The 25,900-nt window shown below is 42.5% G+C and overlaps 2 protein-coding genes across 3 annotated transcripts; both read left to right on the top strand.

Annotated features, from left to right (window-relative positions):
• Nucleotides 1-620: 620 nt before the first annotated feature.
• On the top strand, nucleotides 621-3,487 carry LOC9662245. Its single transcript, XM_024662765.1, has 2 exons — nucleotides 621-980; nucleotides 1,063-3,487. The coding sequence occupies exons 1-2, from the start codon at nucleotides 677-679 to the stop codon at nucleotides 3,393-3,395; spliced, it is 2,637 nt and encodes an 878-aa protein (XP_024518533.1). The 5' UTR covers nucleotides 621-676; the 3' UTR covers nucleotides 3,396-3,487.
• An 8,996-nt stretch (nucleotides 3,488-12,483) lies between these two features.
• LOC112341869 lies at nucleotides 12,484-13,174 on the top strand. Of its 2 annotated transcripts, none has more exons than XM_024662776.1 (3): nucleotides 12,484-12,524; nucleotides 12,584-12,688; nucleotides 12,741-13,174. In XM_024662776.1, the coding sequence occupies exons 2-3, from the start codon at nucleotides 12,610-12,612 to the stop codon at nucleotides 13,031-13,033; spliced, it is 372 nt and encodes a 123-aa protein (XP_024518544.1). In that variant the 5' UTR covers nucleotides 12,484-12,524; nucleotides 12,584-12,609; the 3' UTR covers nucleotides 13,034-13,174. The 2 variants fall into 2 exon arrangements, with proteins under 2 accessions (XP_024518544.1, XP_024518545.1); XM_024662777.1 differs by having other exon boundaries at nucleotides 12,494-12,688; nucleotides 12,741-12,826; nucleotides 12,878-13,174.
• The last annotated feature ends 12,726 nt before the right edge of the window (nucleotides 13,175-25,900 follow it).

Below are 25,900 nucleotides of genomic sequence, written 5' to 3'. Positions count from 1 at the left end.
ATGTGCCGTGAACGCTGCCATCAACTGAGTTTGATTGTTCAATTGCAAGTGCATAGCATCAAGCAATTGAACCAACTGCTGCTCTAGAGTCAAAGGAGGAGATTGCGGATCAGCCATGAAGATGAATGAAAAAGAAAAAGCAAAAGAAGAGAAATGACAAAAAGCTGGAAAGAAATGGTAGATCTAGACAATGCAAAAAGTTAGATCTAAACCAAAATCCTGAAAGGAAAGAACAAAAGAAAGGAAATGGAAAAAGCTAGATCTAGACAATGCAAAAGCTAGATTTAAACCGAAATCCCAAATCCAAGCACTCCCCAGGGACAATCAAAGGTGCCCCTCACCTCCACCAATGTGAGTGCATGGAATATGGAAAGGGAATACAGAAATGTGCATATCAATTAACCCAAAAACCCTAGCTTATATACAGGAGCAAATGGTCCGGATTGAAACGAATCAGACGGCTACCAAAATCCACTATGCTAATATTAGTATACGGCATCGTAGCTGTACATTTGGCCCTCACAGATGGTGTTTGACGGGAGGCTCAATTTTTTATGAAAACCGACTGGGATCGGACGGCTGCGAGAGGCTGGGCTCTTCGATGTATAGATAGCCCTTGCGTTCCATAAGAAAGGGTTTCGGTGGCGGCTAGGGTTTCGCAGGTGTTTCTTGGCTTATGGCGTCTTCAGCGGAGCCCATGGAGGTGGATGATCCGGTTTCTGGCTTGTCAAGGGAAATCCGGGAAGTTGAACGGCAGATTGCTGTAGTTGAGGGCCAAATTACAGCGGTTGAGGGCCAAATTAGTGCGGTTGAGGGGCAACTGGAGCAGCCAAATGATCCCATGAAGGAGGAACGGCTGGTCAAGAAGGAGGAGCAGCTGCGCGAGAAGGAGAAGCAGCTGCGCGAGAAGGAGAAGCAGCTGCGCAACGAGAAGGAGCAGCTGCGCGAGGAGGAGAAGCAGCTGCGGGATAAGTCCAAGGGTAAGCCTTTGTTGATCTCATTGTTTGTCTTTCCCTTTTAGATCTCTTGGTCCCTTTTGACTTGCGTTGTTTTTTCTTGCAGAACCAGTCAAATCGGTTTTGACTGTGGCAAATATAGATAGTCTCTTGGATAGGTTTTGGCATGAGTTGCGCAAGCCAAATCTTCAATATCCCAAGGCGGATGCGTTTCTGGCGGATTTCCCAACGTGTAAAGTCCCACTGCCAAAAGATCCTACAGATGAATGCCCCTGCCTCTTGTGGTTTGCTCTAAACCAACCTTTCGAAGCATCCAAGCGTATCATAGAGGTAACTGACAAAGCGCAGCCGACCCTCACCGTTCTCTTCAACGTGTCGGGATCGGGGAAGACCAGGACATTATATGAGATCGCTGTAGCGCAGCGTGGGCTCTTCTTTGTGGGGGTCTGTGAGACTGGTATTGGAGCTGAAGGTTCAGGAGATCTCAAGTTAGTGGCATCAAAGTTGCTGGAGCTGTATCCAACTGGAGACATTCCAGAAGTTAGTGCTGCAATCTGCCTCAAAGCTTTGCTCATCAGCAGGTTTTATTTGCTGGGGCAGGTGGAGAAAATGGGCTATCTGACGGGTCAGGCATGGCTCTTCAAGCAGGTTGCAATCCCTTTGCTCCAGCATTTCTACAACTTCAAAGATCCGTTCAAGGCGCTCACCATTAGACTTTTAAACTTGATACGGACTGAGAAAGACTTGGAACGCATTGAAGGTCAGTTCCAGGGGGTACTGGATCGTCTAAAAGGGAATTGGGATGGTCCGATTATATTTGACGAGTGTCAAATAATAAATTGCTGGTTGGAGAAGCGCTTTTCACCATCGACTCTTGGTTGTAGCAGCAGATCATTTCTCGACATTCTTGTGCCGGCACTCATAGATTGTGGATTTCGACAATTCTACTATGCAGGCACAGGTGGTAGTATGCTAGCCGTGGCACGGGGTATCTCTGCCACTTTGAAGAGAAGAGCTTCTGTTATGGTCTTTCATGGATTTGGTGGATTCACCACTGTTGAGGACTTCAAGCTCTATGCTGGGAAACTACTCCGAAGTGTGGATGGTATTGATATGCAGAGGGTCTGTGATTTGTACAAAGGGAGGTACAGGTTCTTTGTCACAGCACTTGAGCATTTCATTGGGAGCAAGCGTCCCTTGGAGCAGGCAACAGAATTCCTGATTGACTTTTTTGAGAAGATATGCACCTCGAGTAAGATCAGTTGTTCTCTGGCGGGTGAGGGTGTACCGAACAAATCAGAATTGGAAGTCTACATGGATAAGACGGTTCTGACGGATGTGGAGCAGTTTTTTGAAAGGACTCGGAATGCTGCAGCGGTCAAGGAGCTAAAGGTGATACTGTATCACCAGGTGTTTGGGTCTATATCCACTGCACTCAACATCAACAATCCATCTCTGAGCCTTGTGGAGTTCGGGTTAGCTTGGCTAAACAGGGGAAACAGTGTTGCATTGGACGACTTGGATAAGTTCTTTGCAAAGCAGGACAGAGACACTTGGATCAAACTTCAGGAACCTGCTGTCGTCCGAGCTCTTTTCCATTACTTTCGTAGTCGGCCAACAGTCTTTGATGAGTTTTGTCAGCAGCAGTTTAAAGCCAAGGGCCAAGGCAGCGATGTGACAGTGGGTCTTGAGTTTGAAAGGCAGGCAGGTCTTATGGTGGCTGACGCATTGGACGGAAAGGCTCCTGTAGACTTTGTGTCTCACTTTCTTCAGAATCGCTCTGTGGAACTGCGCAACAACAATTTTGAAGTTCCTGCGATATATTTTGAGAAGGCAAAGGTGGTGAAAGCACGCGTTGCAACAGGAGTTGTGACTGAGATGTGCGGTAAAAGTCACACCCATGGCACCGACTGTTATACACTTGAGAAGTATCTCAACGACGTTGAAGGGCAGGCTGACGCATTTCCAACGGTTCTCTGGACTGGTGATGGTGGCTGGGGTGCCTTTCGTCCAGATGCGTTGCTTTTTCTCACCAATGACTACGAATCGGAGCGGCGGCTCATTCCTTGCTTATTACAGATGAAATCCGGGGATGATGTGGCTACTCAAGGTGAAATTTCAAGTGCTTTGGACAGTTTGGATTTGATGAATTGCAGAAAGAAAAAAGATGGAGGTTTGAACAGACTTAGAGATCTTGCTTCAAAAAATGGACTACTGCGACTGGCAGTTTTGCCTCATACGGTGAAGGATCTGGAACAGTTTGGTTTCAACTATTTTGCAGGTCAACTCCCTAGTGGTGGGCGGTTTTCCCCACTGAAACGGCAAAATGTTGAGGGGGCCATACAGCCATTATGTGGAGTGATTGGTGGCAATAACGTGTCTTTGTATCTGAAAGAGTGGTTGATTGATTCGGTCTGGGTTCTTAAAGCTACTATATAAAAGTCTGCACGCTCCCATCGAGAACCTGTAAGTCGTGTCTAGCACAAGAAAGACTTTGAATCAAACCAGTAATGCAAGATCCAGTTGGTTTCTCCCAGTGCCTGTATCAAGGCTGAATGCATCTCAAGGAATTGGATCCTGGCTCCACGAGCCTTTCACACAGTTGTCAAGAAAAGGGAAAAACCATAACTGGCATTAGTCCATCTCTTTGAGACGAAAGAAGAACAAATGAAAAAAAAAGAGAACGCATGATTTCGTGGAATTGAGCTAGCAATTCCACTTCTCACCCCTAACTTGTTTCAGTGCTGCCACCCTCGACGATGACTTCTTCCTTTCTAGAAATTCTATCTTTAGAGCCTTCTCTCTCGCCTTATCATTCATCCCACAATACCGCCATTCAACCTAGCAACTTCAATGAAGATGTACCATGCATCCTAATCACAATAGGAAAGAACAAAGCTCCATAAGGAATCATCAACGGCAGCACAAGTGTTAACATCATCGAGTATTTAACTTGCAAAGCAATAAGACTTGGGCTAATCCACCCTACAACCTTCAACATCAAGATGATTAACAATTGAAGTGTACAACCATCAAGAATCATATGCAATACTCCTATCAAGATTAAAGATCAAGAATTTTAGGTAACTTTTATCATGCTCAAAATGGCAAAAGACTAAAGTTCTTATAAAGTACTCCTCAAGCAAACTTGGCTTAAAACAACTGATGTTGTTACATACTAGCGGAAGAACACAATTACCTTTGCAGAACATTAAGAACCCCCTTAAATCCCCACAACTATAGCAAAGAAGATCGCAAAGAAATTTCAATCAACCATCATTGAACAATACAAATGAAGGTCTTAATGACTATGAAAAAGCACAAATCTTGAAGGCATATTAACAGTAACAACCTGAAATTGAAGACAATCAAGAAATTATGACATAGTGTAACGCATGTGATCATGGATGAGATTTAAATATACTATCACCGTGGATCCTTAAAACCTTGGGGGATAAATAGGGATAAAATAGCCATTAAGGGCTCTCTCATCAAACAATTGCCCCTTTTCTAGTTAGCTTAAGGGAAGAGAGATAGAGTGCGCTACATGTGGTATCAGAGAAAATGGCACAGGTTTGATTCCCATTGATTAGTGTCTACTTAAAAATATAATATACCTTGAACAAAGTATATTCCTATCCCTAAAATTTAAAATCGTACGTATTGGGCATCCATGCGTACGTCTTTCCTCTTGGTGGAGCATCCACGAATAAAGGTATCCACCATGGGACTGCGATACAGGTGGATGATTAGTTGCATCAGCTAATCTACACAATAGAAGGATTGGTAAATTGAGTGCGGAAATGGAGGTGCTGGTTCCCCTTAGCTCAGTAGGGGTTGTTAGTCAATAGTCAATGAAGACATTGACATTTTTTAAGGGGGGGTGAGTGTAGTGCATGTGATCATGGGATGAAATTTGGATATACTGTCATTGTGGATCCTTGAAACTTTGGGGGATAAATAGGGATAAAATAGCCACTAAGGGCTTTCTTATCAAGTAATTGTCCTTTTTTCAGTTGGCTTAAAGGGAGAGAGATAAAGTGCGTTACGTAGGGATTAGTCTATTGATTTAAATAATTATTGCTGTGCTCTTTCATAAATTTTTCTTAGATTGGACTGAAGACAGTGCGAATGCAAACTTGAGGTTTAGTCAAAGATAAGATTGAAAAAAGAGTTGTTAGGGATAAAAAATCAAACACGTAAATCATTTTCTCTTGGAGAGATGATTTGCAATGAGGTGTTAGCTCATTGCTCGTGTTCATATTACGCAATCAAGAATCCCTACCTTGATGCATGTTGGTTATGGTGGTCTTACAAATAGTGAGTCTTGGGATGGATAACGGTGAAGCGCTAAACCATTTTATCTAAACTTGCTATTAGAAAACTGGAGTTACAATGCTCAATTCTTTTCTAGGAACTTTGTTATTGTTCCTTGAGTAGTTTGGTGTTAAATTAGTTTTGAGTTTGGTCAGAAAAAAAGTGGCATGAGCTTGTTTGTGTTGTGAACAAAAGTTACTGGTGTTGAGTGTTGTAAGTTTCTATCGGTAGAGTGTCGCATTTGTGTTACATTTTGTCGAATCGAATTAGCACTTGATGCTCACATAAACCTTTGAAATAATAACATGGGTGTTACTCGTAGTGTTGCTCAATTGATAATCAAGTCATTGTGATTTTATATCATATCCATATGATAATGAACAATGTGTTGACGAAGTTGCTTGGTTAAATGATAATCAACCCCAAAGTGGTTGATAGTGAAGTTAGTCTACTTATACGAAGTAGTATTGTAGTAACTTTAATTGGATTCTCAATGGTGGTTCATTATGCTAAGTTTATATTGGTACCCTATTTCTTGGGGAATTTGCCTATAAGGTGTTGGAAAGGGTTATAACATTCACTTGCTATAGCTTGTCAGTTGATCCATTAGCACTTGGAGTAGATTGTTGGATGTAGAAGGTGTGTAGTTGAGGCATTGACATTTCTAGCACTTGTGTTAGTGGAAGTGGCATTATTATTTTGAGTGATGAAGAATTTTTCCTTAGAACTTGATTTTTCATGTCATTTTTCTTGTTAGTATTTTGGCTTAACATTGGATCTTGAAGGTGAAGAAAAGTGTTAGTGCAATATGGATATCCAAAGATGTAGTCTTCATGATCAAGCCTTAAATATTCACTTTGCATTTTGCAGATGTTGGTGTTGGATGTCGGTTATATGGGCAAAAATGTTCGATGTTTAAGCATGCTATTGGGTCATAAGAATTTGTGTTGAGGTGAACATATATGAAGTTGTTGGTAGGAGGAAGTTGGTTTATATTCCTAGACTAAGAGTCATTCTTTCTCTATGATGGAAAATTTTCCACAAATTTTCTTCAAACTAGTGAAGGGGCTCAAGTTGACTTTGGTTGGCTTAAACCTTAGTAGGCAGTTTGTATGATGCAACCCAAAAGGGATGCTGACTTTTGGGGCTAACACAATTGAGTTGAATAGAGTCTGGAATTGGTATAGAAAAGTGGCCGTTACGCTTTTCTAAGAAAGGTGACCCTTGTGTCTTTCTTCTATAGCGTTGTGCTTGGTGGCAGGTTGCACCTTGCATTTCGTTATACTTTATGAGAGTAGTGAGCTCTCACTGATCTTAATTTTTTAATTCTGACAAACCTGACATTTACTAGCCAGAAAGCATAGAGTACAAATTTAAAGAAGTGACAAGAATACTCTTTTTGCAAATATTTTATTTTATATTCTAACAAATGTCCCTATCATTGCATGTAGTAAATATTTAAATTATTAGAACAAGAAGTGTTTTTTAGAACATTTTTATCTATATAATATATAGAGAGTTATTAAATTATTAGGTTAGCCATAAACTTAAAATTTTAAAGTTTATAATGTTTATACTAAATTTACAATTGAAAATTAAGCTCAACTTGTGAGCTCAAATATGGTCTGCGCCCAGTGGGGCACCATTCTATATGAGTTAGGAATATTACAATTGATTTTCCTTCCAAGAGTGGGAGTTGCCCTTGGGTAGCCTCTCTAGCAGCACTCGAATCCATGCTCACTCCCACCCAAGGCCATTAACCCCCAATCCCAACCTCAACTCAGTTGAAAGCACTATTGGAGAGTTCTTTCAAGACTAAGTCTTGAACCTCATTATCTCTATTATATTTTTGGAACCTTCTACAACCAATCCCCCACCCCTCCTGAGAAACGATCATTTTGGGCTTTTACCCCATAATTTGTATTAATATTCAGACTTGGTCTTGGAGTTGATCTTGGACTTGGTCTTAGATCCGGACCCAATCTCAGATTCGGACTTAGTCTCAAATTTGGTCTTGATTTGGTCTCGGAGTTGGTGTTTAAACTTGATCTCAGACTCAATATTGATGAACTCTTTATCATTCCAGTTGTGATTTTATAAATCCTTTAGCCTACGATACCTTAAGGAGTTAGTTGTAAAGAACTAACTCCCTGAGATGTTGAAGGCTAAAGGATCCTCGAAAGCAAGACCAAAATGATAAAGAGTTCATCGGATGAGACCAAGTCCAAGATTGAGTCCGAGACCAACTTTGAAACCGAGTTCGAGACCGAGTCCGAGATCAAGTTTGAGACTGACTCAGAGACCAAGTTTGAAACCGAGTCTAAGACCAAAATCAAGACTGAGTTCAAGATCCGAGATGGAGTCCAAGACAGAGTCTAAGGTCGGGTCCGAGATCAAGTCTGAGATTGAGTCTGAGACCGAGATCAAGTCCAAGACCGAGTCCGAATACTAATGCAAGTCATTGGGTGAAAGCCCAAAGCGCGTGTCTCCTGGGGGGGGGATACAAGGGGTTCCAAAAGTATAGTAGGGATAGTGACATCTAGAAACTAGTCTTGAAAGAACTCTCCAACAGTGCTTCCAAACTGACTTGAGGTTGAAGCCAAGGCTAATGGGCCTTGGGTGAGAGTAAGCATGGTGCCAGAGAGGCCACCCAAGGAAGTGCTCAAGGAAAAACCCAAGCTTGCTTAGTCTCCCCCTCATATTGCACCTTCACCATGCCACACCCGACTTCACCTCCTTGTGACCAATGATGCAAGCACTCACTCAATGTGTCTTCCTTCATTGGGGACAGCACCAAAGGCTCGTAACCGGAATGCCTTGATGAGCAATTCTCGAGAGAGCTGCACTGGCTGATCATGCTCAACACATTGTTTTCCTCCGGTCCAGAGGCTGTTCCAGAAGTGGTATCACTACCATCATCCCTGCATCAACCTCCAGTCCAATCGGAGTCACCACCAATTTACTCTTCATCGCAACTTGAATCATTCAAGTGTTGTTGCCATCCCCAAGTGTGATGAAACCGGTCCTCCAGCTCTGTTCCACCTGTGCCTGGCGCAGCCATGGTCTTCCCAGGTAATCCATCGGGGTACCTCCTTCCATTCTCAACACTACATAATCGACAAAGAAGGTGAAACTTGCAATCTCGGTTTTCACTCCCGTAATGACCCTGATTGGCTTGGAACGCAACTGATTTGCCATGCGGACCTTGAAATGAATTGGTGTAGGTGCATCCAGCTCCAACTTGGATACCATGGCCTCTGGCATCACATTAATAGCTGAGCCCCTGTCAATCACACACTCTCAGAGCCTCTCGCCCACAATCGTAGCATCAATCACAGGTGTATCCAGATCAATCATTGGCCAGGCTGCGTTCACAATTGCTTCCCAGTGCTCCTTGACAGCCATGGTGACCCTGGAGCCAGCTGCAAGAGCTGAGCAAAAGTGATGCTTGGCTTTTGATTCTCCAAATTGTGGAGGATGTCGTATGGCTTGGTCTCTAGGTTGAGCACCGTCTGGTAATGTCGTCTTCGTTCTCCCCACCAGGGTCTAATATTGACCAGCTACTTAAAAAAAAATTTGACTAGTAAAATTTTTTTTTACTAGTTTCATGACAAGGAGCTTGTAAATTAAAATTGTCATTTGAATACAAATAAAAAAACTAACTAGTAGCAATAGTATGAGGTTGCCTCTGCTTCATATTCTTCCATACCTTAAATACTTCATGCCAATTTATAATTCTTGGATCTTCACTATTGAGTTTCACCATCATTAGCGCATCTAACATATGTAGCTTTAATAAGGCTCTAGTCTTCGATTTAGTATTGTTCTACAATGAAAACCCTTGCTCACATAAAGCAGTATTTGTAGGGACAACCATACAAAGTTGGAATAGCTTCATTAAACCCATAATAAAGCAAGTTAAATTTTATAAGAAATATATACCTGGAAACATATTCCACCATCTTTCATTTGTGCTACAGAAGCTCCAAGCATCATGCATTGTTTTGTTTCCAATGCTCCACATTAAAAACCCTGTAAAATCATCAAGTTTGTTGTTACAAGCAACAATATTCACCATGGTTGAATCAGTGTTGATTGTCTCTAGTAGCCGATTGAGCCATGTTCTTGTAAGTGTTGATCTCTCTTGAAAGTCTTGAGGCTATGACACTGGTCTAAATAGCTTGAAGCTGTTGAAGAAGGTAACATCTGGAAAACAGGTGTTCAACGTGTTCACTGTTGCTTGAACATAAGCTTGGCCCTTGATCACACAATCTGCTACTGAACCTGGAGTTGGTGCTGGCAATAAAACTGTCCCTAGAGCATTCAAATCTAGACCAAGTGGAACAACACTTGAAGATTGAGCAGGTTCACTTGACATCCTAGTGTTCTTCACCTCCACTGGCTTGTATTATAACTTGTGTACAGACTTATCCCCTCCAGCCTTGACATAAGAAAGCTCTCCATTCACGCTATCCTTTGTGCCCCTTCAAAGTTTCAATTGTCATATCTAGAAATGATACAATCTCCAAGTAATTTGTCATTTGTGCTTGGAAAAGGACGTTCAACTTGTTCAGCTCAGCCAAAACATCTGCTAGCAAATGAATAAAAAACTGAACCTAAAATGATAGTTTAAATTAGAACTTACACTAATTTTAACTAGAAAAAACCATACCTGAATGGTCGTGAGGCTGGAGTACTGAGTTTTATCTGCAATTTTCCACTGATCAAGCAAAGCAGGCATAGCTATCACCAGCCACTGCATCACTTCTCCCCTAGATAGCCAACGAACATCATGCATTGCTAGCATCTTGAGCTCCTTAAGACAATATGACTGTAAAAGCTCCTTTAGCTCTTTATGCCTTAAAGAGCTTTTCCCCAGCCACGACTTGATTTTTTGAGCTAGCTTGTCGATGGCGTCAAAGATTGGTTGATTGGTTGTAAAGCCATCCTTGGCTCTCGGTGAGCTACGCAGTGCACACCAATGATCTTGGGACAAATCATTCTCAGCCTCTGGAGCACACCTGTGTTACGGCCCACCATACTCGAAGCACAGGCTATCATGTTCTCTACTCTCAAATTCATGTTCAGTGTTTCAAAGATCAATTCTGATGTCCCATTCTACACTTGTAGAAGCTTCAGAAAGTCACAGTGTAGCTCCTTCCCTCCAAGCAAGTAGACCATATAAATGATCAAATGCTGTTCACAGCCATGGTCAGTACTTTCATCTACCAAAACTGAGAAGAAAAGACTCTCCCTGATGTTGTCAAAGAGCCTTTGTTGCACCACATCTTGAATTGCATCGAGGAAATCATGTGCTGCTACGGGATTGACATATGCTGAATAATCGCTGCCTATAGGAAAGTTTGGTGCCTCTGGTAGACGGAATTCTGGAACTCCGAAGCTATACTGTCCAATGGAAAAATTGCTACCACAAAGTGGTGAACCAGCTTCATCACCTGAGGAATTCTCTCCTCTTCTTCATTGAGTCATTTTTCACATGCAATGTCCATAGGCCCTTTTTATAGCTTCATCCTTCTAATAGATCTCTCACAAGCTTGCTCCAAGGATGCACAAGACCCCATTTAGCACGCCATTTCCTAGTAAGCACCTTCATTTAATCATCACTTTCTACTGTATCAACTAGTAGTCAACAACAGTCTCTTCTATCTCAAGATGCTCATCCAAGTGAGCCAACCGAGACAAGAAGAAAAAAGACCCAACATTTTTTTTCTTCTTATAAGCAGTTCCAAAGCCACTGGCCATGAAGAAACTAGTGAGAAATAAGAGTCAATTTGGCTCTTTTTACTCACTTTCTGCCTTTTCTTTTGCCCCACACTCCTATGATAAAAAAAAAGAGCACACTCTAAGTAATGTTGCTAGCATTTTTTCTAAATGCTACTTACCCAGTAGAAATATCAGTGATAAGGACTTGGTCCTCCTCTTCGTCCCTCTTCTGTCCCATTTGCCCTTATTTTACATTGACATGTATAATGTATTAGGTATATGCATGGAATATGTATGACCTGTTGTATAGAAAAGTAAATAACTATTTGACTAGTGTATTTGACGTTTACTAGTCACTATGACAAGTTTATGATATAAAAAAGTTAGCAATTGATAAGAGCATCTTAAAATTACTAGTATTTGACTAGAAAAAAGGCCAAAAACCAGTATTTACCAGTCAATATTATACACTGCTCTCCAGGGATTCACACTGCCTCTCACCTCTTGGATCTGATCCTGCAGCCTGATCGGCTTTGACAATCCCGCTTTCTCAGGACTTGAGCAAAATTGGATTTCTCCTGAGGGCTTGGCAATGATGGGCGCATGGCACCATCTGGTCTGTTCACGCCAGCATTCCCAACGTCCAATGACACTTCCATTTATGGGGCTCGTGACTGGCGATCTGCAAACTCCGCCACTCTTTTCTCACGGGTGGCACGGCGATTTCTCCTGGCGATCACCTCCGAGTCCTCACCAAAAGCCTGGCTTGGATCTCCCCCGTACACTCCTTGTGCCTGTTGCTTGTATCTGGCTCGAGTCTCCATACTGAGTGTAGGTACGCCGGCTCCTTCTTGCAGATCCTCTGCGACTACAAAGATCGCCTTACTATCTACCACTCGCTTGCCCCGATCAGCTGCTGGCAGTGGTTGATTCACTCCTTGACTGGTGTTCTACAAGTGGTATAGACACTGATCCTGTGTGTGTAGCCCCTGGGTTTGACAAATTCCACAAATGGGTCGATACTCCTCATTTTTCTAGGGATTCAGACAGTGCGGTGTGATGTGTCCTTGCTCGTGGCAGCGGTAGCAAATGATCTGTAATCTTGGCTTCTGACCCCAACCTCCGGTTGCCGGAAATTAGGATGGTGGCCGAGGCACGGATTGTTGGGTCGGCTCCAAGGCATAGACTGGGTATGACACCTGCTGCACTGCCGGTAACTGGGGTTGAGCATAATAGCTCGGAACCTCCATTGAAGACTGAAGTGTGGGGTAGATGGGCTGTGCGATAGCGGGCCCAACTAGTTGCTGCATATCCCTCATCCGAGCAAAGCAATTCTCAGTGGTATGGTTGGCTCAACAACAATACCCACACTGTGGATGAGCTGCTTGGGGATTTAGACACTCACTTGGGTAATGCCCGTACCCCTTGCACCTTACGCACCAGATTTCCGGCCTGTCGACCACTTTTTGAGGCTGAACACCACCTTAACCCCTCACTAGGTTCACCTGCAACTTGGCCATCTGCTTGGTGAGGGTTTCGACCACGTCTTCTTTCACCTTGGCTAACTGAGCCTCAAAACCTTGTAGATTGGAATTGGTCACTGGCAGGGACAATGGTGGTGCTGCTGGCACTGCTGGAAGAAGGGTGGTCTGCATCGCAGGCATGTATTGCACCCCTGCCAGCATACTCGGGTAAGTCGCGGGTGTCAGCGACGATCTTGATCCCAGTCTCGCTTGCTCCCAGGTAGCCACATGCTCCACCGCTGCATTGAGATCGGTTGGCCGATGAATCTTCACATGAAAGCTGATTTCGTATGGCAAGCCATTGAGGTAACACCTCACTTGATCTTCTGCAAGAGGCGCAGGGTTCTTTCGCTGCAGGAGAGCTCAATATCTGCAGGTGTAATCCTCTCCCGGGAGCAAATGGATCAAATTGAGCTCCTCCGTGATTCTGGTGCTGAACCCAAATGGTCAGAACTGAGTCAAAAAGGCCCTCTTCATTGCATCCCAGGTCACAAATGCCAGTGCCACACCTGACGTCACCTGTGCATACCAATCCATGGCTGGTCTGGAGAGTGTTGTTGGAAACCATCTCAGCAGCAGTGCGTCTGCTTGTTCTTGATTTGCCGTGCTCACTACTTCAAAGGCTGTGATGTGAGAGTCTAGATTGCTCAGGTTCATGAACTTTGAATATTTTTCCCTTCCTCCTGATAGTGCTGGTTGAGCCATTGCAGTTACAAGAGGGGCTTGAGGGGTTGGAGAGGACGGAGGGGTTGTCTCAGTTTTTGATGAATCCGATCCACTTGGCGAGACCAAAGGCCCTACTTCTGGTTCCAGGGAACCTGGGGGTGCCGAGGGTTGCGAGTCCTGAAACCTTCCCCACTCCTCTTCTTCCTCCGAACCTTCTGGCTGCTCCGGTGTCAGTTCTCTGGGCTATTCCACAGGGTACTTGATTCCCTGCGTTTCAGGTATCTTTCTTTCCTACTCTGCTTCTGCTTCTCTTTTATTTCCTAACTGAATTGATAATACTCCTGTTCTAGGTGTCAGCTCAACAGCCTCCTCTTTCCACAGGGGCGGCTGCCCCTTCTGTGCTACTTGAGATAGGTTCCCGGCTAACGCACCATTTTGTAGTCCATACTCACACCATGACTGGAACATAGGAAACAACAGGGAAAAGGACTGCATTGGGATGTTGCCTCGGTGCTCCAAACTGCTGATGTTTCACCATCCTAACTCTACCCTCTCCATTACTCGCAGCCAAACTCGTCTGTTCCAACCTCCAAATATTCCCCCAGCTAATGGCTTCCCCTTTCCGCCTAACCACCTGTGCCGCGAATAATTTCCCAAATATCCATTATCAACACAATCTTCTCAAACACGACTCATGCTCCTCTCACTTCCTCCGGTTCTCTGGCTTGACAACACCTGCAATCTCACACAAACAACTCGCCGGTTGATCCTGGCACACTTCCTGCCTCTTGACACTCTCCACTCCTCTCTCTCGATTTGCTCCTACATTGGTGTGCGTAGATTTGTCCTCGCTCGCTCTCACTGCTCTGATTTGGATTGGAGACTCCCTCCAGATCTCTCCCAGTTCGTGACGATGGACAGATCATTCTCTTTTGGCTATTTTACCGTCCTCGTTGTCGATCGATCGATAAGCCGGCAGCTGTGTACAAGTAAAAATGCGTTCTTTCCCTTCGCTTTGGTTTCTTTTCACTTTTCTTTCACTGGATCCATCTCCATCCCACTTAGAACAGCAGAGTTTCTAGGAATTTTTTGTTTTCCTTGTGGTTTCTTCGTTTAAAGACTTGATTTTTTTTTATCCTCTCTTCAGAGGAGCACAGGATCGCCAGTGAGCTTTGTGTCATCGATCGATCGAATTGCCCCAAATGCTAGTATCAGGATCAACCGACGAACGATCGCAATTGTGAGCGGGCATTGCTAGCTCAAAAAGGGGGAAAAGGTGGTGTGGAATCACGGGTCCACAAAAAAGGAGGCCGACAACTGCTGGGAACCTCACGATCTTCCGGACAACGTAGTAGTGTCAACTCAAGGCGTTCGTGGTAAGGCATCGCAGCAACAGGGCCAGGCATTGTTTTTCAATGATTCCTTTGAATCTTGTTTGCATATAACTCCTAAATCCCATTGATCCAGGTTTACCCCTCTCCAATGTCGCGAGATTATATAGGTAATGTGGATGTTAATGTATGGCTCAAATCCAATTTCTCATCACCCATTGCCCAAGAAGAAAAGAAAAAAAGAGAGAGGGGAGCACAGGCAAAGCTCCAAACAACAGGGTCTCTCTTGTCCCTTTGGCTGTCGCGCAGGCGCAGCAGCGATTCTGGCAGTGGCAATCTATCAAATTTGGCTTGGAAGCTCCAGTCCAATCGAATCCAGCTGACAAAACGTTGTGACATGGGGTGTTACAATCTGGGAAGTGCGTTGGCACTGTGTCATACTGCCACGTCTACTGTCTTTGCCCGGGCGAAAGAGTTGCGATCAGAGCTTGCAAACGCTCATCACCCAAGACAAGTGAGCTTTTGCCGTGATCGAGTTGGAGTTCTCATCATCACCACCGTATACCATCTCGTGTATGACTTGCCCAAGGGCTGCTGATTACGGCAAGCTCGTCGACTGCTGCCTTCGTTGGCCGTGGTTGGCGACGACAGGCTGAGAGAGCTCTGCAGGGAGAGTGTCGAGAAAACATCAATCACTCATTTGTATATAGAAGTAACATGATCCATCATTAGAACTTTCATATTTACCTAAGAAACAAACATTATCAGTATTTCCTTCATTTAATAGAAAAGATATAAATGTGACATATATTGAAGTACCTAATTTACTTGGTTGTGCATCACCAGATTTGACATTGGTTCCACATGACATTTTGTCCATTCATTCGTGATGTTTTGCATTATATCTAATAATATAAATCACATTTGTTGCTTTGATTTTTAGTTGTTGCTAACTTGATGGTTTGTCTTGCATCTTTGTACATAATTCATCATCTTTCCTTTTGCCACTTTTGTGCTTAGAAGCTACATATGCAAACACCATGTTGATGTTGAAGGATTAGTCCATTACCTTTAGCATCACATTTCTCTATTGTCATTCTCCATCTCTTCAAAAACTTGGTAACCTCATTTTTTAGAATCAACCCTAACATCTTCTAAGTGGGAGGATTAAGCAACTTTGAAGAGTTGTTGCTAAATCACTAAACACTCAAGAATTTGTTTAGCCAATAGTTATGCCAAGAACACCTATACATGTAAAATAGCTGAGAGAAAATGAGAAGATAATTTTGAATTTGACTTACACAAGACACTACATCAATCTCATAATAGCTGGTATTAGCAAAAAGCAAACTCCAAATCATAGAACTCACTACTCACACTTTACACACAAACATATCCATTGCCACCCTCTGCTCATCTCTTCATGTCATTTTGAACTCTACAAACTTCAATTGTGCTCATCTGAAGTTGTCTTGATGAACTCATCTGTATCTTGCATTAATCCAGTTATCTTGCAATGTCTGCCACACACGAATAGTGTCTCTGATAAATCCATAATATCCAAATTTGCATTATGCTTATCTTATGCATCTTAGGATGATCACACAAAAGTGGTAGTGCTTGGGATTCTAGGAGAGAAAAGGAAAGTGAGAGAAAGTGAGGGAATGTCTCTCACTTGAATTCTCATTGTTTTCTTATTTCACCCTCAATGTGAAGAAGTAATTGTGTCTTACAACACCCTAAAACACATAGATTCTTTCCTCAGAAAGGAAAACTAAGAAAGAGTTTCATGACACTGATCCCACAGGTACCAGGAAGGAGCAACAATAGAGAAGAGTGTGATATGCAAGAGACACTGTCTTTAAACTGAAAGGTGAAATACAAAGCAACTTACACAAGACCAAGAAAAATCAAAGGCAGGATCCCCTTCTTCACTGACTTTTTTCCAAGCCATCCTTACTCACTCCCTTAGTCTTGCACGAAACACTGGAGGATTTCATGTCAGGAGCTGTAATCCGGAGGGATACTTTTCTGTTCTCATATGTCCCCTTGACCTGTCAAAATTAAGTTTAACAGTTCCCGAGCATTGGAACTTGTTTTCCAGTATTTCCTCCATACCAAGTGCTTTTCCATACTTTCTTCCTCCCCTAAGTCCACATGTATGTCTAGCGTATCATGTGTGCAGATCCTCCTCAACCCAGTTGAATTGGATCCTCATCAGCTTGATTGCAAGCCATCCGCGAAGAAGATGATCCTGCTCCTAGCAACACAACACTGTTATTTACCTTTTTGCTAAACTCACTTAAGCTGTCTGGAGCTCAAGCAAGCGTCCAGCACTCCGGAGTAAGCATACATGTTTGGTTTGGTTTCCATCTTTCGAAACATTTCCAGGGTGGTCTTTCCATCTCCGTGCTCCGAATAGGCCGTGATGATAGCTCCCCAGTCAACGATATCTTTGCGCACCATCACGTCGAAGGCTTTGCGCACCATCCTCAACGCTGCCACACTTGGCATACATGTCCACCAAGCCAGTCGTGACGATGCTGCTCTTGCCCAAAGATGGTGCCTTTGCTCCGGTGGAAGATGCAACGATTAAGTGCGAGTGAATCGCCCGTCCCTCCTCGAGCGCGTCAGTTCCGAGCGCTCCACAGGCACCCAGAGCGATTGAGAAGATGAAGTCGTCCGGCTCCATTCTATCGTCCTTCATCTCCTGATAGGCATCGAGACCGTCCCGGAAGAGCCCGTTCTGGAAGTAGGCGATGAGAATTGTCCAAGAGAAAACGTTCCTGGTGACTATCCGGTCGAAGGCACTTCGGGCTCGATCGAGCTCGCCGCATTTGCCATACATCTGGACGAGCAAATTCCCGAGAAACGTATCGCCATCGTAGCCGCGGGACTTGAGGAGGAAGTGGAGCCTCTTGCCTTCCCAGAGGTTCTGGCTGCTCCCGCATCTTCGCAAGGCCTCGGCGTAGCATTTGGTGGTGTCGCTGCTGCAGCGCAAACTTGGACTAGAACCCACTACAGCAACATCGCTGGCGAGGGAGCTGGAGCTCCAGACAGCGTCCATTCATTCCATCACAAACTTCTCCGCAAGCAATAGGTAAGGTTCTTTTGTGATTTAAAATCCACTGAAGTTCTGATTCTTTCTCTTGACATTCAGGATTGACAGCATCGCAATCAAGTCCCATTTTCATGGAACATACCGAAACACCAAGATGAAGGAATGATGGCAACCTATCAGCCAGGCAAGAAACTTCTCAAACTTCCAAACTTTCGTTTCAACGAAACTTCTTGAAAGAGCCAACTTTGCAGTTCTAGCTGCAATCGCTAAGCTATTGCTGCGTACTATCGAAGCCTATAGGAGTCGTTGTCCTCGAAACTCTCCCCGCAGAGCTCTCTCAGCAAGATGATCTCAACAAAGCTCACGAACGACAAGGCTATGAGCTTTGTTGATGCTCATGAAATGTTCTCCTCAAGATCATCCACGAGCTCAATCTGATTCCTGCTCAACCGCTGCAGCGATTCCCGCAGAATCAACTTATCCTCGTGCTTCAGGCAGAAGGCTAAGGTCCTGTTCGTGAACTCAATCTCGCAGCCTAATCTCATCACCAGCCGCTTCATCATATCCAGATCTTGCACAACCACAAAAGTCCCCTAAGCAACATACTGCTTCTCCAGATCCACAAGCCGATGCTTCCGCCTCCTGCTAAGACGTAATTGATCGGAAGCGTAAACACTTTCCATTCCACGATGAGTGCAGCCACCGCAAGAAATGCAGCCAAATCTGCATCGTCGTTGGCTTTGTCCATAACCCCGTTGAACTCTTCGCTCGACACCATGACGCTGTGACCTGGTGCATTTAACATTCTGTGACAATTCATTGTTTGTTCACTATAAGCGATCTAACACTGTGGAGTGCTCTCATGGGCTATGGTTGGAGACATGAACCAAGTACTTGTGTTCCAGACTCTCTCAGAGACAGGCTTGCAGCTGAATGGAGCGACTTTCCACTTGTAACCATGCTAGGCTGGTCGACCAACGGTCGGCAACAGTGCAATCAACTTAACTAGCATGTGCCTGCCTGTTAAGGCTTGTTCCATCTATGTTATCAAGAGGACATCTCTACAGCAAATCCACTAAGAACACTTCCCTCCCCTTGATCTAGATTAGTCATTATTGAGAATTTTACTAGAATATTATGGCTTTGTATGTGTCATTTAACTAACTTTAAGAATGGTCAAAAGGCATGTGACCGCAGGAACAAGCTCGCCATGCTTGCACCCGACTCTCCATGTTCCTGGCGGTAACAAGCTTACACAGCCCTTCAACTATCTCTTCAAAACATGGTTGAAAAGAGTTGATTAATTTACTGCAATTAGATGATCCTGGCTGCCTACATTGACTGTTTGGGAGTCATTCTCCTAAGGTGGCTACAGTGGGAGGAGCGACTTTGTCAACTCTGCTACGAGGGAGACATACATTCAAACACATTTGAGAGTGCACTTATTACCGAGTTCAAGCTCTCATGAACCACCCAATGGCAATCTTCCTCTTGAAAATCACCAAATACCACAAACCAAAACAAAGATTAGACAAATATGTAAAAGGCTATTCTGTTCTATTCTATTTGATTGCAGCCTAAAAAACAAAACAAAATACATGTTTAACTTTGCATGTTTTTAATGAAACTTTGTTCTTCCAAAAAAAAAAAAAGGATGTCTCCAAGTTCTTGGTGATCTTCGTATGAGAAAGTCACTTTAGAAAGATTTCAAGCTGGTTTATGCTTGCATTTTGAGTGGCTGAAAATGCAAATCTTTGAGATTCTATACAGTTAAAAAAAGGTCACCGAAATTTTATTGGTGTCTTAGTAGTGTGGAGGAGGAAAATATCTGTTCATATTGAGAGGCAGCTTGTAGAATTCTTCATTTGTTGGATGATCCCACTTGTGATACTTCTTCCACCACCCCATTCCCCGATCCTTCTTATGCGCTTTCAAGGTGCTGTCCAGGAGCACAGCCAGCACAGAACGTTTGAAGAAAATAAGGTGTTGAGTATGTCGTTAAACTGTCCAAGCGCGAAACAAACGTTTTAGACGAGTTAAAACAGTGACAAGAAAAATTACCCATTCCGCATTTGTGTTAACTGGGCCATGGTTGCTGGCCGATCTGAACTCGTAGAAGTACTGTGGGACGGAGAATCCCACAGTACTATCACTGTGAACTAAGCCAGCGGGAGTGTCCTCGGTCCTGACGGTGGCGGCAAAGGAGATGGTGGCGCAGATCCTGGACACGGGGCTGGAGTGGGATGCCGCGATTGGGACGGGGCTCATCAGCCTGCTGGGTAAATGCGGGGACGTGGATGGCGCGGCGGGGATGTTTGCCAAGATGGCGGCGGTGCGGGGTGGCGGTGGCGACGTCGTGGAGGAGGAGGTGGCGGTGAGGAACGCGTGCATCAACATGCATGCCAAGCGTGGCGACTTCGATCGCGCCGCCGCCATCTTCGCCTCCATGGTGGCGGCGCGGGACGTGATCTCCTGGAACGTGATGATGGCTGGCTACGCCAACGCCGGCAGGGGGGACGAGGCGGTGCTGCTCCTCCGGCAAATGGAGCAGCACGGCTTCCACCCCGACAGGGTCACCTACGTCAACTTCCTCAACGCCTGCGACAAGGCGGAGATGGTGGAGCACGGCCGGAGCATCCACGGCAGGATTGTCCGGATTTTTTCTTCTTGTTTGCAGCTTTCAGCCACAGAACTTTCATCCTCACTCCAGTGATAGTATTAATGCCGGGACTGGTGCTGTGCTTGCGCTTGCGGAGCTCAACATCAAGTACTTGATCATCGGCTGTGAGACTGTTTTTCGACCACAACATTTACAAGCTTCCTCACAAAGAAGTCCGTTGGTTTTGTTTATAACCTTTGCTTTCGGGTTTTCAAGTTTTTTCTTCTTGTTTGCAGCTTTCAGCCACAGAACTTTCATCCTCACTCCAGTGATAGTATTAATGCCGGGACTGGTGCTGTGCTTGCGCTTGCGGAGCTCAACATCAAGTACTTGAGCTTTTTGAAAGTATGATCTTCTAATTCTTGTTCTATCTGTCCGGGGTATTAATGTTACTTATGCCAGTCAGGGGATGTTTTCCTTGTTACGGCTAGGATAACTGGATCATCGGCTGTGAGACTGTTTTTCGACCACAACATTTACAAGCTTCCTCACAAAGAAGTCCGTGGGTTTTGTTTATAACCTTTGCTTTCGGGTTTTCAAGTTTTTTCTTCTTGTTTGCAGCCAGTGTTAGAGGCTAAAGGGATTGTTGTTTGTCTGGACAAGAACGACAAACCAATCAAATTTCCAGCGCGCTTTAGAAATATACTTAATTTATTTATGAGAAATCAAGGATAAAAAGTTTCAATTTTTCATGTTGGATAATATTGCAAAATCATTTTGAATAGCACAGAGGCTTCTTGCAGGCCTAGAATATGCTATTGTATTCTAGGATATTCCCTAATCTTATGGCTGTCTTGTAAACTTTCTCTATAATTTTCTTTCAATATAAATCATTGCAAGTGTACAGGGTGGCAAAGAAGCGATGAAGTTCTTCATAGCTAGAATTTTAAGAGTACCAAGTGAAATTTCCCAAACTATAGTAGGATTTTGGTTGTCAGCTTTGGGATCTTCATAAAACCATTAGGAGGAATTGCAACACTTCTACATATTATCCTCTAAGTTAAAAGGATTCACATTGTCTGAAACAGCATGCCAAACAAAGCCATGAACCTTAAAGCTAAGTTATCAAATTTTACATCATTGAGCTCTCATGAAGGGCATAGATTCTAGCCCATGGAAGTATAAAAATGAAATTCTGTAAAACTTATAAAAACCAAAGCAAATCATGTTGCTGTTTAATGCAACAAATCATTATTATGATGCAGCATTATTGTGTTTACAGCTTATATAAAATGAAAGTTATAAAATGTTTTATATAGAACCAGGTTGCAATTGGATCTAATAAAAAAATATATTTAGTAAATATAATGCTTTAGCTGTTACTCGGGATGTATTAATTAAGGTTTAAACCTACCAGATTTAATCCCAAATAGATATAGTACTATAATTACTATATTACCTAGATAAGGTAATATATATATACATATATACATATATATTATGAGTGCATGGAATATGAAAATGGAATACAGAAATGTGCATATTAATTAACCCGAAAACCCTAGCTTGTACATAGAAGCATATGATCCAAATTGAAAACAATCCAATAGCTATCAAATCCCACCACACTAATATTAAGATATGGCATTGTAATTGTATACTTAATTCTTACATCATCCCCTCCCCTCGGAAGGATGGAAAATAGTTAATGTTCTCTAGTGGATAGGCTTAAAGGCATCAATAGATTTGTATGTGGTGTTAGTTATTCTTGATCCCTTTATATAAAGTGTTTCAACCATTGTACATGCACAATTTTTAAAGGATTGGTTTATTAGACATCATGCTAAACCTTATAAATTTGCAATCCAATTTGCCATAACACTTGATATAGTCCCTTCTACTAAACAAGAAAGGCCTTAGACAAACTATATACTATAAGATTAAAAAAATGGACTAATACCACATTTATTTTGTAATTCTTAGGTGGACAATAATGGGAGTTATAGCACCATTATTATCCCATTTGTATCCAATCTAGGTGTTTGACAGACTTTACTTAGACCAATGGAAGAATGCTTATAAAATACTAATCCTAAGACCTACCATTTGTAGTTCGTGACAATTACAAAGGTAAACCCAACTCCAGTAGATTATGACCATAGAAAAGTTTATATGGTGAAACACTAATAGAATTTTGCACCCATGTAACATATACATACCAAAGAGATGGTAAATAGCCATTTTAATTTGAATATTAAAAATTTATATACTTTATGGTCATCCCTTTCAAGGTCTGAATAAGTCATTCTATCAAACCATTTGACTGTGAATGATGATAAACACTTATGAAAGTGTGGTGTATCCCTAACCAAAACATTAAAATATAAAATGTCTCAGCCATAAATATGGGATTATTATCCAAAAGAATTTACTTGGGACAAGAATGTTGAAACACCACTTGATTAAAGAGGAAATATCCAATAATAGTTGTAAATGCACTAGCAAAAGCACCGACTTCCATCTAGCAAATCAAATAGTCAGAAGTAATAATGATATACTCATTGTCAATCCATAGAAAATGCCCTATCAAATCAAATGCTATCAACTCAAATAAACAAGAAATTGCAATTGACTCCTACTATCCTTCTGTAGCATTAAAGAGAGTATTACAAACTTGACACCAAACATAACTACTCACACCACGTCGCATTTCTTGCCAATAGAAAGACCTACACAGCTTCTTGATCATACGATGATGTCCTATATGCTCACATAGAATAGGAGAATCATAATAGGCATGGAGAAAACATAGAATAAAAATCAAAGGCACCACTAGTTATAAATGATTATCAAAATTCGTCCTTACAAAAAAACATCCTTCTTGTGTGAACTCTATACCTTAGAAAATAGGGAAAAAGGGGAATATACCCTTGCATGCTAGCATCTTCTCATGACTTTAAAATATTTTGATAGTGGAATATTCTAGGAATCTCACACAAAGCTCTAAGCCATCTCCTAACAAGTGACCACAAACAAATACACTAGCTACGTTGCATTAAAGAACCCATAGCCAAAGTGTTGGTGTAGACTCCAAGGTGATGCCCTATGTCAATAATTGCTATGAGGAGAAGAGACCAAAGAAAAAACAAAGGAAAGTGAAAATTAAGAAAGAGAGTATAGAGTTCTAGAGTCAAGGGAAAACCACATGGGAAAACTTGACAAAAGAAATAGACACTAAAACAGGAAGAGACAAAGTGGAGGAAAGACAAGTGAAAATGAAACAAAGAAAAGAGAAGAAAAAGAGAACAAAGGAAAAATGGAAAAAGAGAAGATAGAAACATAAAACTAAATAGGAGAACCACTTACTTGAACTCCAACTTAAGGCCTCCTCAAAGTGATGAAAGTGAATGTGTTGCCTAAAAATGGTAACTATAAGAATGATGGAAGATGGCTGCCTAATAAATGCATAGTGGAAGATAGTGATAGCCAATTGTAATGGAGTGATAGTAAAGGGGACTTGGCAACTTGTGAATATGGTCAACGTAGTCAGCAGCATATATGATAGTCCATCCAAAGTAATTCCTGGTTTTTTGTGTGCATCTGGTCCAACCAGCTCTCAAGAATCAGTTGCTAAGTACCTGTACTTGCTACATCGAGGTAATTTGTATCATATGTTGAGTCTGACATGTTAGATTTGGCTGTTTCTTGATGTTTTTGCTATGTATTTTGATGATGAATAGAGTGATGTAATAGGATCCTTGAGATCATTTTTGCATGGTGAGAAAAGTGAAGAAATATGAACCAAGAAATTGTAGTGAGTGGTGTAGCAAGTTGAAATAATTCAATTGTGACTATGAGTAATGGAGAGTGATGTTGAAGATAGATGGAGTGATATCATGTAAAGAAAACATAGGAACTGTGAATAGCAAACCATGAAATTGATGAGCTTCCAAATGAGAGGAGTTGATGCAGCCTTAAGGTGAAAGCCCAAGCTTATGCTTACTCTGTCATAAGAATCACATCTTGGATGTGACAAAGAAGAGATCAAAGCAGAGGTGAAAAAAGAAAAATAAAAGAAAAGGAAGAAAAAGAGAGTGAAATGAGCTCACCTAAGAGAGTGAGAGAGAAAGAGACAACTCCTACCCTACCTCATCTGTGAGGATGTAAATACCACATCTAATGTGCTTTTTGATGAAGAAGGGACCAAGCCACCTAAGGGAGAAAGTTATGGATGACTAAATCATGGAGCATCACATGTTATCCCATTGAAAAGGGCTTGCCTTGTCGAAACTACATAGATTGAGCAATGATTGAGTCTATGCTAGGAGGTCGTAAAGAGTCATAAAGGAGGCTAGAGATGCTGCAAAAGCTACTATATCACCCTCTAATGTGTGATGTAATGTAGGCCCAAAGTGAGTAGAATTGCTGAAATGAGCAAATTTGGAGCTCGGCTGTGTATGGCAATGTCTAGAGCCCCTAAAGCATGGAAGGAAGAATCTCCAAAATAGTGAACTCAGTCTAAAATGCTCATAAGAATCCAATGGTTGAGTGAAGTGTCAATGACCACAGAAGATGCCATGATCATTATGGGTGAGGCCATAGCTAATATCTTGTGGTTGGAGAGGTCTAATATAACATCCTAAGGCTGGAGAAGCTTCTGAAAAGAGTTGGGCTGGTGGTGGAAAAAAGGTGTTACTTTTGCCACCTTTGGTTGATAGAGCTTCTAGCCTGTCATCCATCTTTTGTGTCAGAGTGTTCTGGACTATGGTGGAGAGCTGGAGAAGGTGCAGCAAAAAAGTTGTGGCTGGAAAGAGCCTTTAAGTCTCTGCAAATATGTTCTTATCATTGCTCATAAGGTCACATGGTAAAGTATATATGCCTTCAAGACTTTCTTGTAAAGGTATAGCCTAATGGATATTAACTGTAGGGGATGAAGAGAAATCCCCTTGGCAATGCAAATGCAAGTCATGCTAGGTCAATATCAAGTGAAGTGGCCTTATCTGGATGGGCCTTGTGCTCCACAAGTGCAAGAGCCATTGCTTCTTCTTGAAACCTCATATAGATATCACTCATGTTGATAGAGTTGTGTAGAATCTGAGCTAGAAAGAACTAAATCTACCACCTCTAGCTATGTGAAAAAGTGTTATAGAGTGTCCTCTTGTATCCCTGCAATAAGATTTGTCTCAAGAAAATCACTCTCCAAATGCACCACAAAAATTGTATTCTTCTCCAAGTTAGGTATTTTTGGAATCTTAAGAATCTTGTCTAGATCTTTTGCCTCCTTGAGCCTGAGTATAGTGATGCAAAGTGGATGGAGGAGAAATTGAGGGACAATGTTGTCCAATCCATGTGTAGAAAATCAATCATGTTGCATCCCAAATATTAAGACTCCATCCATCATCATGTTGGCAATTGATGAAGAAGCAAAGGATTGTTGTGGAGAGGAGTTTAATGATGCTTTGGTGACCTCAACCATATTCTAGGATGCAATTGCCTACACTTAGCATTGAGGATTGTCACTTGGTTGTCACCTCTCCCAATCTGTAGTTGCCTATACTTGAAGTTGAAGACGTAAGACATTGCATCTAACCATAGCTATCCCAAAATGATGGACTTCTCCTGTGAGGAGGTTCCCATAGCTCCATGACAAGGAAGTTAACTATGGACTCATGACCATAGATGAGAACAAGGACACTCTGGAAAATTCCTGCAAGTGCCATAGA

The sequence above is a fragment of the Selaginella moellendorffii genome, unplaced genomic scaffold (assembly GCF_000143415.4).
Source record: "Selaginella moellendorffii unplaced genomic scaffold, v1.0 SELMOscaffold_92, whole genome shotgun sequence".
Classification (NCBI taxonomy): domain Eukaryota; kingdom Viridiplantae; phylum Streptophyta; class Lycopodiopsida; order Selaginellales; family Selaginellaceae; genus Selaginella; species Selaginella moellendorffii.
Note: the sequence above shows the minus strand (reverse complement) of the source record. Positions and strands in the feature narration are given on the sequence as shown.